This window comes from Penicillium bovifimosum (assembly GCF_028826915.1).
Source record: "Penicillium bovifimosum strain IBT 22155 chromosome Unknown utg000004l_segment0_segment0, whole genome shotgun sequence".
Taxonomy (NCBI): Eukaryota; Fungi; Ascomycota; class Eurotiomycetes; order Eurotiales; family Aspergillaceae; genus Penicillium; species Penicillium bovifimosum.
Genome location: NW_026622713.1, coordinates 1,127,631 through 1,139,586, shown reverse-complemented (window position 1 = coordinate 1,139,586; position 11,956 = coordinate 1,127,631). Strand labels below are relative to the sequence as shown.

Sequence of the window (11,956 nt, the reverse complement as noted above, 5' to 3'; positions counted from 1 at the left end):
CAAGACTCTCCTCACCCAACCTATCCAACCCACCAGAACACCCAACCAAAAAGAAACCGACACCAGATAACCCTCCAATCTACCTTGTCTTCCAACCACGCAAAACCCGATCACTCACCAATCCCCCGCCGCCCATCTTCCTCCGCACTCTACACCTCCCACTCCTCCCACCGCCACGCCACAACCTCCGAGAGATACACTAGGCTCTATAACCTCTCGGGCCTAGTACCCGCGGACACGAAACATGGCAGGCGACGAGTACTCCGTCGGCGGAGGCAAACTCAAGCTGAAAGGGAGTAAAGTGAGTAGCGGGCGGGTAGAGAAGAAAAAGAAGAAGAGCAGCAGCAAGAAGAAGGAAGAAGGGTTACAATCGACGACTGGTACTCCTGACGAGGGCCAGGGAAGTGAAAGAGAAGAGAAAGGAGAGGGTGAGCGGGTTAGGTCTGAGGAGAGGAGTGAGGGCGATATGCCTGCGAAGACGGAAGCGGAGAGGAAGGCCGAGGAGATTAGGAGGAAACGGGTAAATCTTTTACCTGGTATAGCTACCTGCTTTGGGTGTCATTACTGACTTGGTATAGATGCATGAGCGGCTTCAGAGGGAGGGGATTAAGACGCATAAGGAGAGGGTTGAGGAGTTGAATAAGTATCTCAGTCGGTTGAGTGAACATCATGATATGTATGTTTTTGCTCTCATCGCTTCTTTGGAGGTTTTTCTTGTCTCGGATTGGATACTGACTTCTTACAGGCCGAAGATCGGACCGGGATAGATGGTTGTTTCGGTGTACTTTGCCCTTCTTATATCTGTACCTTTATCCAATTCTTATGGCAATTCAGGAACCATTGACTCACTTCTATCCATAAGATCCCGGAGGGAGGAACTTCCTACTACCGATGGAGATCTCTATGCTTTAATGAGTAACCTGAAGTCTCAAAGAGTATGTATGATTCACGACTAGAACAACTCAAATGAGCTCTATTTCAAGTCCCCGAAAGACAGACATGCAAGACAGCCATAGGAGTAGATAACCCAAACAATCAGATGGAAATAGATGTCAAATAGATGTTAAATAAATGTGGAATAAATGTGAAACACCAGAAACAACGCCATGCAAATGAACCCGAGACCGGAACCGAAGAAGCCGTAGCCAACAAACCAATCCGATCTAGATATAGATCAAACAACCGAAACCCCCATATCCCCAAAACACGGGATAAGCCAGGCAGGAAGAAAAGAAAACGAAACACCGCGCTAAATTCAAGATCGCCACCAAGGGCAGAGGCAGAGGTACCCAAAAGAATCGAACCGAATCAACTCGAAGCCGGCAGGTAGATGTAGATAGAGAAATCAAAGGCCTGCTCGACCGAGACACGCAGAACAGAACATCGGAGGGTGAAACGAAAAAAGGCATCAAAGCCAGAACCCCGGTTCTGGTCTAGACCCAAACCAGACAGACGCCCCCTGGTCTTGTTCCACCGAGAAAAGAGCGAACAGCGCCAAATTCTTCATTCGGTTTCGATTCTGATTGGTGATCCCCTCCTCATACGCCCTTGACGACGACAGTTCGCTCGCTGTTCAGCTTATCGGCGTTGCGAGCATGTGACTCCTTCTTGCAGTCCTCCAGCCCGGTGCAGGAGTGAGCCTCCAGCATGCGGTGCTTGGAGCAGAAATGGCCGGAGCAAAAGCTGCAGTCTCCGACGATGCGTTGGGCTGCTTCCTTGCACTCCTTGAAGTTGCAACGGGGCTTGCGGGGAGGCATTGTGGTTGTGGTTGTGTGTGTGGTTGATAGAGATATAGGTATAGATAGTATGCGTGCCGATGCCGGTGCTGCTGAAGAGCGTTGGTTTGTAGAGTGCGAGAGTATTTATAGAGTGCGAGAGTCGGTGGGACGCTTTGCGAGTTGTTGCGCAGTGAGTTGGAAGGGGGTGAAGATAAGCGCCGAGGTTGAGAGTGCGGAGGTGATGGGGGGTGATGGGTCAAGGCGGTGCGGGAGATGGGCTAGGTAGACTGAAAGTTGGGAAGGTCGGTGGTTGAAAGCAAGTTGGGGGAAAAAGGGGGAGAAGAGAAGGTGTGCAGCAGACAGCACAGCCTATATATAGGAAGGTCGGAAGACACGGGAGCCAAAGAAACAGACTTAAGGAAAACGGGGCTGACTCAGTGAGGCGACAGTGACGGAATCAGAGGAGGCAAGTGGAGTTCCCAGAAGGTTCGATTTTACAATTAATCAGTTAAGATTAGCAGAGATTATTGGAATGGATTAATAGATTAATCGATTAAATAGTTACTGTGTAGATTAGAGTAGAGCATATGAAGATTGTCTCATAAGGGAGAACTATGAGGAGACCCCTTTATCTTCCCCAGGCTATCGTCTAGTTACAACGAGGTGACTATATTTGGCCTTTGGCCTTTTCGTTTTTTTTTTTTTTTTTTTCTTTCTACTGTTATCCATGGGATGTAGTTATGTATGGTGTGTAACTATGGAGTATTTTCTTTTTCTTTCACCCAATTCCTCTGCATACCACGCGGACGTATCACCTCCAGGTCTTGGGCCTGAGCCCGTGCATTGACACGTGAGAGAGATCAGGTGTAGTAGTTACGTTGAGACTTGGGATTTAGACTCGTTTTGACTTCATTTTAGACTCCCGAGGTCGCTGTGCAAGGCAAAAAAAGTAAAAAACCAAACCCCATTTCCTGGTTACCCTGCCACGCCACGAGAGTGGCAAGATGTTCATCCGGACTTCCTGCGCGGCGGTACTCCAGGCACTGCTCTTACTATATCCATCCTACATCGCTGCATATCCTACATATCCTACATAACTACATATCCAAATCGAGTCCAATTCAAATAATCAAATGCTAGCAGACTAAAGCTATGACCTCTGCAAATGTTGAACGAAATGGATGAGTCGTCTAAGCCAAGGCCGACTAAGCATGACGGATGATCCGCGTGGAGCTATTGCATCGATAACAGCCTGCACCAACTCTCATCCCAGTTCCCCGTTTAGTGTGTGTGATACTTCCAAATGGTTAGGCCTAAAGTGAGGGTCGATCCCTCTACCCAATTTCATCGTCAATCGTCTGTGTTCTCGGATCCCCTGAGCTGTCGCTGCAGATACACCACGCTAGACAGTGCGGATCGGAATACACTGTCCACGTTGACATGCTCTACGCGAGCTACGTGTTCATGGTCAATTTTAAATGAGCACTGGCGTAGATTCAGAGGGCGGAAGAAAACTGAAAAAAGAAAAGGGAAAAAAAAGTATGAATGTGAATGTGAATCAACGCCGGCGCAGATGCCGATAATACGCCCGAAACCCCCCTTGCCCTGCCCAAATAGCGAAAAAAAGGAAAATTGACAAATAGAAAGGTAGCCAAAATAATCTCACATCCCATATCATACTCCTTCGTTTGCCTTGCCGGCGTCCGGGTCGAGATAATCCTCCCGTTCCGCTGCCTCATACTCGCCGATCAGATCCATCACAACCGCCCGTGCTTCGTCGAACTCGCCAAGTCCGTCGGCAAATGGTGCCTCCTTCTTGTATGAATCCAAGAATGCATTGCGCTTGCGAAGCATGTCGTAGTGCTTCACAATGCGTTTGAACAACGTCGCGACAGATGTGTGGTTGGCCAGCATCAGCCCGCTGACCCGGTGCCCGGTTTCCTCGATGTAGGGAGACTTCTTGGTAAGAGCCACCTGAATGCTAGCAGGGCCCCATGGAATGAAAGAGGCGAGACGGCGCTCCCGAATGCGCAGCAGAGACTTGTGCACGTCGGTCGGGTCGGCTTCACCTTGGATGATGTTGAGGATGCTGATGTAGCAGCTGGACTTGCTGGGGTTGACGGAGACCATGCGGTTTTTGGGCTGTAGAAGGCGACGCATGACGTCGAGGACGGTTGTCTTACGCACTGTCCTGGCTTGCTCGATGTTGGCGCCAGTGAAGGGGGTGTAGGAGGTGAGGAGGAAATGGCTGCGTGGCGTGGGGATAAGCGACGCGATGATGCCGGCGAGGTCGTTGTGCATGTATCCGGGATATCGTAGCGTGGTCGTAGACGCAGACATCACTGTGGACACAAGCTGGTTGGTTTGATGGAACGAAGGCTCTTGGACGTGCAGCCGGTCCGCGACGATTCGTGATAGAGCGCCATTGTCCAGGACTACCACGGAGTCGGCGTCCTGGGTCAGTCGCCGCATAGCAAGCAAACTGTTGTAGGGATTGACGACGACATCGGACTGGGTATCAGGGAAGACGGAGTAGGTCTGAATGAGTTTCTTCGGGAATCGATCGTTCATGCGCTCCAGGATGAAACTTCCCAATCCAGAGCCTGTTCCTCCTGCAATCGAATGTAGAAGCATAAAGCCCTCTAGTGAGTCGCTTCCGTCCGCTTCTCGGTCAATCATATCGAAAATCTCTTCCTGCACGCCCTCTCCGGCAGCATATCCGGTACCCCAGTTGTTTCCAGCTCCGATACCTTGTTGTCCGACGAAGAAGTTTTCTGGATTGTAGATGTTTTTGTAAGGACCCGTCTGAATACCATTGAGGACCTGGAAGAAGCATGGCGTCAATCATCGTATTCAGTGTGATATGTCGATGGGGGGCGCATACTCTGGGTTCTAAGTCGAGGAGGATGGCTCGGGGAATGTATCGGGTGTCGTCACTCTGTCCATGTACATTAGCTATGTCTCCCACTAGACCTTCAAGATACCAAACTTATACAGGCTTCATCGGCATACCTGATAGAAGAAAACATCCTTGCGGTCACCAGCTGCCCCATCAGTTGCGTGCTCTTCAAGGTTTCCATCTGCGCTGATTCCGTGCTCCTGGCACAGCTGTTGCCAGAATTGGCTACCGACTGGCATCGACAAGTATTAGCGACATGAACACAGTTTCCACATGATCGAATAGACAGCAGGAAGTCAAGGGGCCCGTAGCAGAGCCAACAGAGGTGTGGCACCTACCGTTGTTGCCGCACTGGCCGGCTTGGATTGTGATGATCTCTCTACATTTCCACCGAAATTAGCATCAGCACCTTAGTAGGAAAAGAAATGTCTCAGCAATTTCGACCAGAGGAAATCACATACCTGGGCATCTTTCCTTCGTAGAAGCCGTCGAGTGTTGGTGCTCGTTAACGCGTAGCGCGTTGACGCGGGGAACTTTTTGGCCGAGATAGTTGCCTCAGGCGAATATTTGCTACCTGATGAGTCCGACACACTGCGACTGCGTACGAACTCACTACGAAGCACAATTCCTTCAATTCGGGATGGAAACCAATACTATACACCAATTGTTTGATCTACTCAGCTACGTAAATACTAAATGTGCCCTTTTCGAAGTGTCGAAGTGTTGCGACTGAACAACCCTCGCGCCGTCTACTCAGAACCCTGCCTTCAGAGCTGTGATGAGGGTTCCAGCACCGGCAACGACCCCGTCAACAATACGTACACGTTGACCTTCTGATGCTCCATATTCCTGAATACATCCCTCCCGCACTGCTTCCTCCATGCCGACCATGCCTGCGCAACCCAAACAGACAACCTTAACACGAGATCTCGAGTTCCGCAGCAGGTTGCCAGTGGCATCGATAATCCTCCGTCGCACCTCCTCCGGCTCAGTAGTGTGAAGTTCAATTGCTGTCAAACCAGTAGTTTCGACACCGGCAAAATGCATAGAATCTCCGTCCTCGTCCTCATACCCCAGCGCTGCCTGCACCGCATTGGTGAGCTCCTCTTTCCACGCGGAGCCAGTAGTCACAATCCCAAAGCTGCCCTTTTCCTGATGCTTGCGCGGGCTAGCTGGATCAAGGGGGCTCTCCAATGAGAAGCCACTGACCAAGGAAAGAGCGGCGGTGATGGATGCCTCAAATATTCCGGTGACGTATTTGTTCCTCGTTGAGCTCGTTTCTTCGCTTGCTTTAATGTCCTCGCGGAGTCTGCCAACAAATGGATGTGCGGAATAACACGCTACGAGGAAGGCGTCATAATTGCCGATAAAATCCCGTACGGGCCAGCAATTCAATGCTGATTTGCATGACTCTTCGGCGTTGTTAATGCTGGCGATCGGCTCGATTGTGACTCCGTCGATCTCAATCGCGGAGTCGGGAGCAGTAAAGTAGTCGAAATGCACATCTTGGTAGTTCATGCTGGCCAGTATAGGTTTCAATGCTTCTGTCATGTGTGTCGAGGTGTTGGGGTTGATAATCAAGACGCTATATTGTCGCTCGCCTTTCCTCGGGTCTAGCTGGGTGATTTCGGCAGTGTCGTACTGCGGCTTCACGGTAGAAGTCATTTTCAGATAGTAGTCACAATTGTATAGAAGTATAGAAGAAGGGGCCGTTCCTCTCCGGGAGAAATATTTATATTGGAAACTTGTTATGGCGTCTGTCGATATCACTTATCGGGGCCCTCCGCAACCCCGCTATCCCCAGGACTTCTCCAAAAGATGTGCAAACTGCAAATACATTTCGTGACTTCGGACTTAAGCATACTTAGGTACCGGGCCTGGTAAGTCTGTTTGTCTATTCGTCATACCGGATAGCCATAACGGCTTATCATTGCCCAATATCAACCGGCTAACGGCTAATCCATGGTCTCGCCAGGGCTGCTTATTAGATCACGACTCCACCCCGGCTCCAGCACCCCCTCCCTATCTCTCTCCCACCTCGTTTCTCCTCCAATACCCTCAGACACGCCCTTCAAAGCCCACCATGCCTCTCGTAGCACAGAACCCCCAGCCAAGAGTGATTCTCGGGTTGATGACCTTTGGTCCAACCGAGGCCAAAGGTGCCCGGATCACCTCGTTAGACGAGTACAACAAATGCCTTGATTACTTCCAGCAGCAAGGATTCAATGAAGTCGATACCGCTCGTGTCTACGTCGGTGGAGAGCAGGAGGCATTCACGGCCAAGGCGAACTGGAAGTCGCGCGGGCTGACTCTGGCCACCAAATGGTACCCACAGCAACTTGGCCAACACAAGCCGGAGATCGTCCGTGAGAAGCTGGAGCTTTCCTTGAAGGAGCTGCAGACCGAGACGGTCGATATCTTCTATTTGCATGCGCCGGATCGTGCGACTCCTTTCGCTGAAACCCTCGAGGCTGTCAACCAGCTGCACAAGGAGGGCAAGTTTGTGCAGCTCGGTTTGAGCAACTACACAGCCTTTGAAGTCGCCGAGATTTGTGTTCTCTGTGCTGAGAGAGGATGGGTCCGTCCTACTATTTACCAGGCTATGTACAACGCTATCAGTACGTGTTACCGTTTTTATCTTCCATGCTTTAAATCGTGGCCACCACGCTGACACAATTATCGATAGCTCGTAACATCGAGACTGAACTCGTCCACGCTTGCCGCCGTTACGGCCTCGATATTGTCATCTACAACCCACTGGCCGGTGGTCTTTTCTCCGGAAAGTACAAAACAAAGGATATCCCCGCAGAAGGCAGATACAGCGACAAGAACAATACTGGACCCAACTATCGCGCACGTTATTTCAGAGATGCCACTTTCGAGGCTCTCAGTATCATCGAACCGGTTGTACAGAAGCACGGCCTCACCATGTTGGAGACGGCTCTGCGCTGGGTCCGACACCACTCTGCTCTGAATATGGATAACGGCGGTCGCGATGGAGTCTTGATCGGAGTTAGCAGCTTCGCCCAGCTCGAGTCGAACCTTGCCGATCTCCAGAAGGGTCTGCTCCCAGAAGAGGTCGTGCAAGCTTTGGACCAGGCTTGGCTAGTAGCAAAGGCTACTTCCCCGAACTACTGGCACTTGGATCTGAAGTATACTTATGATACTCAGAAGGCTGTGTTCCAGTCTAAAGTGTAGCTTACCATAATTTGATATCTTGGAGGCTGCTGTCCCCAGGTACTTATCCATAGCAGTGATGCTTATCGATTGTAGTGCAGAAGAAGCAATCAGAAAAGCTCCTGACTTATTTAGGTATGCCACCCCACCTAACCATCGCATCGGGCTTCAGACAATAAGCTGGGCTGCTGGAGTACCTAGTGTAGTGGGAAAACCTCGCTATGTGGTGGAATAGTAAGGCCCGCGGTGCACGGATTATTCGGCATTTGTAATATGAATGGCTTCACCGCGTGGATAGGACCATAAGACACACTTGTCCTCTTTGAGACCATCCCTGTGCTCTCCTCTCCTATGGTGCCACTACGCCCAGTGGATTACCTAGTTCGCAGGCGGCAGCCCTACAGGCACGCGACTTCCCTCTTCACTAGAACAAACTTCTGATAACTGCGGTCATGTATAAACACCTGACTCACTAATTATTAAGTAAGGTATACTGTGCGAGCCTGCACAGAATAACTCGCAACGAGAATTCCGATTCATTAACAAAGTCGAGGACAACATCGGCGTGGCCAGAAATAGCCCTGTTACATGGCTGCAGGCGCTAGTCCTGTTTAGGTGTAGCGTGCGCCCCACGCGTATCACGTGTTAAAGTAGTAACTTCCACTTGTCAAAAAGCGGGACCCCTGTGACGCCAACTGAAGGTGGTCACTGTATTGCGTCTCACTTCATGGCAGTTGTTTTCTTGCCTATCTACCTTTATTGGATAATACCTTTGCTTCATTTCAAACGGATACTCGCTAGCCACCAGCCAAAGGTATCTTGAATCCCAGCTTGCCACGACCGCCGAACAGTCTCCCAAGTCCAGCAGAATAGTGCGGCACCGCATACATCGAACACGTGGGAGTCTGCTTAATGGACAACTCCTCTCACGCACTCGAACCCTAGGCACAGCGTTTGCATCACCTGGATGAGTGACCTTTGAACGGGCTCGCAGTCCCTTGTCCGTTATATTTTCCTGCAAAAGTAGCAGATTGACAAGAACACCCCTGGTGGTATTCATGGCCAGTCAAGGGCAATAATACCTACCACAAACGGCGTTGTGGCTTCGGACAGCGTTGAGCTCTTGGAGTCGCGGGTAACTCCAGCCCCAGACGCAGTCCACGATTTCAGTTCTGACGACGAGATGGCTTTCACTCGACCCCCACTGCACCGGCCAACTGATGGCCGCTCGCAACAACCGCTTCTCAATGATAACCACCATCGCCGGTCTCATTCGAACTTTAGAAGTGCCAGCATAGAAGGCCAGCCTATGCTGCATCATTCCAGACGGCCAACAATCCGGAGTAAAAGTCCGGAACGCGACGCTGCCCTAGCAACCCGCAAGAAGTACATAATTGCTTCGGGATTCCTCTTGCTCAGTCTGATTAGCTTTGTGGTGCAAACGGAGACGGCTTCATATATTCAAAATGAATTGCACTGGAAGAAGCCGTACTGCATGCTGTAAGTTCGAACCCGAAGAGCCCGACGACAAGCCCATGCGCAGCCCATTTCCCGGAATGTAGAACGCTTACCATTTCTTGCCCTATGCAGCTATCTCACCCATGGCTCCTGGTCTCTGCTCTGGCTCGTCCAACTAGGCATCCTTCGGCTACAGAAACGAAAACTCTCGTGGGATGCTTTCTGGCGGCGCCACGTCTTCTTCCTTCGTACCACGGCCCAGATGGTAGAGTCCCAGGAAGTACATTTGAGTCCGCGTGCGGCCAGTCGATCTCCATTTCCTTACATGCTGAAGACTACGGCTTTTGTGACCACTTCTCTCACAATCGCTGGTGGATCTTGGTATCTGGCAGTCAATATGACCACTGCCAGTGACTTGACGGCGATCTACAACTGCTCGGCGTTTTTCGCGTACGCCTTTTCGATTCCCTTGCTAAACGAAAAACTGCGGATGGACAAGATTCTCTCTGTGGCCGTGGCTACTATTGGCGTTATGATCGTCGCCTACGGAGATCGGCCCGACAAGAAGCCCTCGAAAGGAGGATCAACCACGGATGACACTGCGGCCCAAAATCGACTACTTGGAAACATCGTTATTGGCATCGGAAGTATCCTCTATGGACTTTACGAAGTGCTCTACAAACGCTTTGCCTGCCCTCCAGAAGGTACCAGCCCTGGCCGGGGGACTATCTTTGCCAACACATTCGGCAGCCTCATCGGAATCTTCACTTTGCTAGTACTGTGGATCCCATTGCCATTTCTGCACTGGACAGGATGGGAGACTTTTGAATGGCCGACTGGTGAAGCAGCACGGATGCTCATTATCTCAGTGGCTGCCAATGCCAGTAAGTACCGATTAAGCACGTCAACGGTGAGCCAATAGCTAACACGATACCAGCATTCTCCGGTTCTTTCCTCGTGCTCATTTCCCTCACATCGCCCGTTCTGTCTTCGGTAGCCGCTCTACTTACGATCTTCCTTGTGGCTCTGGTGGACTGGTTCCGAACTGGAATCCCACTTTCTATGGCCTCTATCATCGGGGGCGTTTTGATCATGGTGGCGTTCTTCATGCTGAGCTTCAGCACATATAGAGAGATGAACGAAGAGCGGAAGAAGCATATAGAGGCCGACGAAGTCGATTCCGACAGCGATCCATAGGCCGGGGCTTTGTTTGATTCAGGATCACAGCATTTGAATAGTCTCCAGCATTACCATCCTAGCATTTTTTTTTTTTTCTTTGGCTTTTACTTTCGCCCTGCCATTGTTCACCAGTGAATTCAAGATACTTTGACCTCGCGGTTCAGATAGTCATGAAACGGCATCTGCTAATTGACTAGCCGCCACAACGCACATAATCCATGGAGCACAACATACATGTAGGAAGTTCATAAGATCCATCACCTCTGGTTTTTACCAATTGCCCCGGACTTCCAATTTCGTGGTTCCATCGGTTCATCGACCACCTCCCACTTTAGGGAATTTATGCGATCAAAGTCTGCCTGTGACATCACCACCCGGCGAACCAAAGTTGAATCGGATATATCCGATCAGCCTTCCAAGGATGAGGTCTTCGATATGCCGACCGGTGGGATTTCCATGGATTATCGGCATGCCGGTTCATGGAAGATCAATACAATCGTATGATTTACAGATCTGTACTCCATAGGTATCCACGTATGTCTCACAACCCGATTTACTACATCGTACAATACTGTAATCTCCTTTACCTGACTTTGTGTGGTGATCCTTTGGGGTCCGCGAATCAGATCCGCAGCGCAAATTAATTTTGAACGCATATCATTTGCAGGATGTATTGTACCGGGTACATGTAGTGTTACTCAATATTCACAAAGTAGTTACTGTATGATCCTTAGTCGAAGTTAAAGAGGTAGTTGGTTCAAATGTATGAACGATGATTAAACGATGAAAAAGAAATGGTGAGAAACAAGCGCGAACCATCCTACACGTCAACTATCAAACCAACGCATATGCAGGCATTTTCTAGATTCAATACTAGGATCTGCCGTTGCCACTCCAAATGATTTCACAATGATCAGCCTCCATGAACCCAATGCTCAAATCCCCGTTCAAAGCCACCATTTGTCATTGGATCAAACAAAGAAAGGTGGTTCCCACGGACGCCAGGGGGTGATAATGTCTCACCGATACGCCAGGAGTCCGTTTGTCTTTTGAGTGGAAATCTGTCTTCACTCCCCAGTCCCCCCTGTCAAAATGGCGCTAAGATAGATCTGGCGCCACTATTTATATCCGATCTGACTCCGCAGCCAAGACAAAGGAAATGGAGACTGAATGTTCAGCTTCATCTTGGACGCTCCCGGCATCCACATAGAAACAGGTTGAAAGAGAGACAGGCTCTTCAGTTTCATACTGTGGACAAATGACATCCTTACCACGGCCCCAGTCATCCGGCAATGAACACTACCCGAATATGCTCGTACTCGATCCCCTTCACTTGCAGCCCCCAGCGTGGCGGCGCACTACCCTTCCGGACCCACCGAGTCAAGCGAGATTTGGATGGTCATTCAGGCTGACCGATTGGCAGTGGACAATCCATGCCCGCTTTTTTTCTCCGGATGCGCCTCCTGGTTGATTGGTGCCTTGAAGACCCCAGGTTTGAAAGGTGCCTTTTACAGGAACCGTACAA

The 11,956-nt window shown here is 50.3% G+C and overlaps 5 protein-coding genes across 5 annotated transcripts; 2 read left to right on the top strand and 3 right to left on the bottom strand.

Moving 5' to 3' along the window:
- Positions 1-244: 244 nt before the first annotated feature.
- On the top strand, positions 245-767 carry N7515_004719 (DUF1754 domain-containing protein; the record flags this gene model as incomplete). Its single annotated transcript, XM_056665463.1, has 3 exons — positions 245-520; positions 579-676; positions 746-767. 3 exons carry the CDS (start codon positions 245-247, stop codon positions 765-767), a joined length of 396 nt encoding a protein of 131 aa, XP_056522413.1.
- Positions 768-1,538: 771 nt separating this feature from the next.
- On the bottom strand, positions 1,539-1,757 carry N7515_004718 (Nuclear protein; the record flags this gene model as incomplete). Its single annotated transcript, XM_056665462.1, has 1 exon — positions 1,539-1,757. One exon carries the CDS (start codon positions 1,755-1,757, stop codon positions 1,539-1,541), a length of 219 nt encoding a protein of 72 aa, XP_056522412.1.
- A 1,635-nt stretch (positions 1,758-3,392) lies between these two features.
- N7515_004717 (gamma-tubulin mipA) lies at positions 3,393-5,086 on the bottom strand (the record flags this gene model as incomplete). The annotated part of the gene is made up of 4 exons (XM_056665461.1): positions 3,393-4,541; positions 4,731-4,849; positions 4,956-4,996; positions 5,079-5,086. The coding sequence occupies 4 exons, from the start codon at positions 5,084-5,086 to the stop codon at positions 3,393-3,395; spliced, it is 1,317 nt and encodes a 438-aa protein (XP_056522411.1).
- A 284-nt stretch (positions 5,087-5,370) lies between these two features.
- N7515_004716 (aspartate/glutamate racemase family protein) lies at positions 5,371-6,282 on the bottom strand (the record flags this gene model as incomplete). Its single annotated transcript, XM_056665460.1, has 1 exon — positions 5,371-6,282. One exon carries the CDS (start codon positions 6,280-6,282, stop codon positions 5,371-5,373), a length of 912 nt encoding a protein of 303 aa, XP_056522410.1.
- Positions 6,283-6,700: 418 nt separating this feature from the next.
- Positions 6,701-10,449, top strand: N7515_004715 (Drug/metabolite transporter; the record flags this gene model as incomplete). Its single annotated transcript, XM_056665459.1, has 5 exons — positions 6,701-7,235; positions 7,304-7,811; positions 8,866-9,294; positions 9,385-10,136; positions 10,190-10,449. The coding sequence occupies 5 exons, from the start codon at positions 6,701-6,703 to the stop codon at positions 10,447-10,449; spliced, it is 2,484 nt and encodes an 827-aa protein (XP_056522409.1).
- Between the last annotated feature and the right edge of the window lie 1,507 nt (positions 10,450-11,956).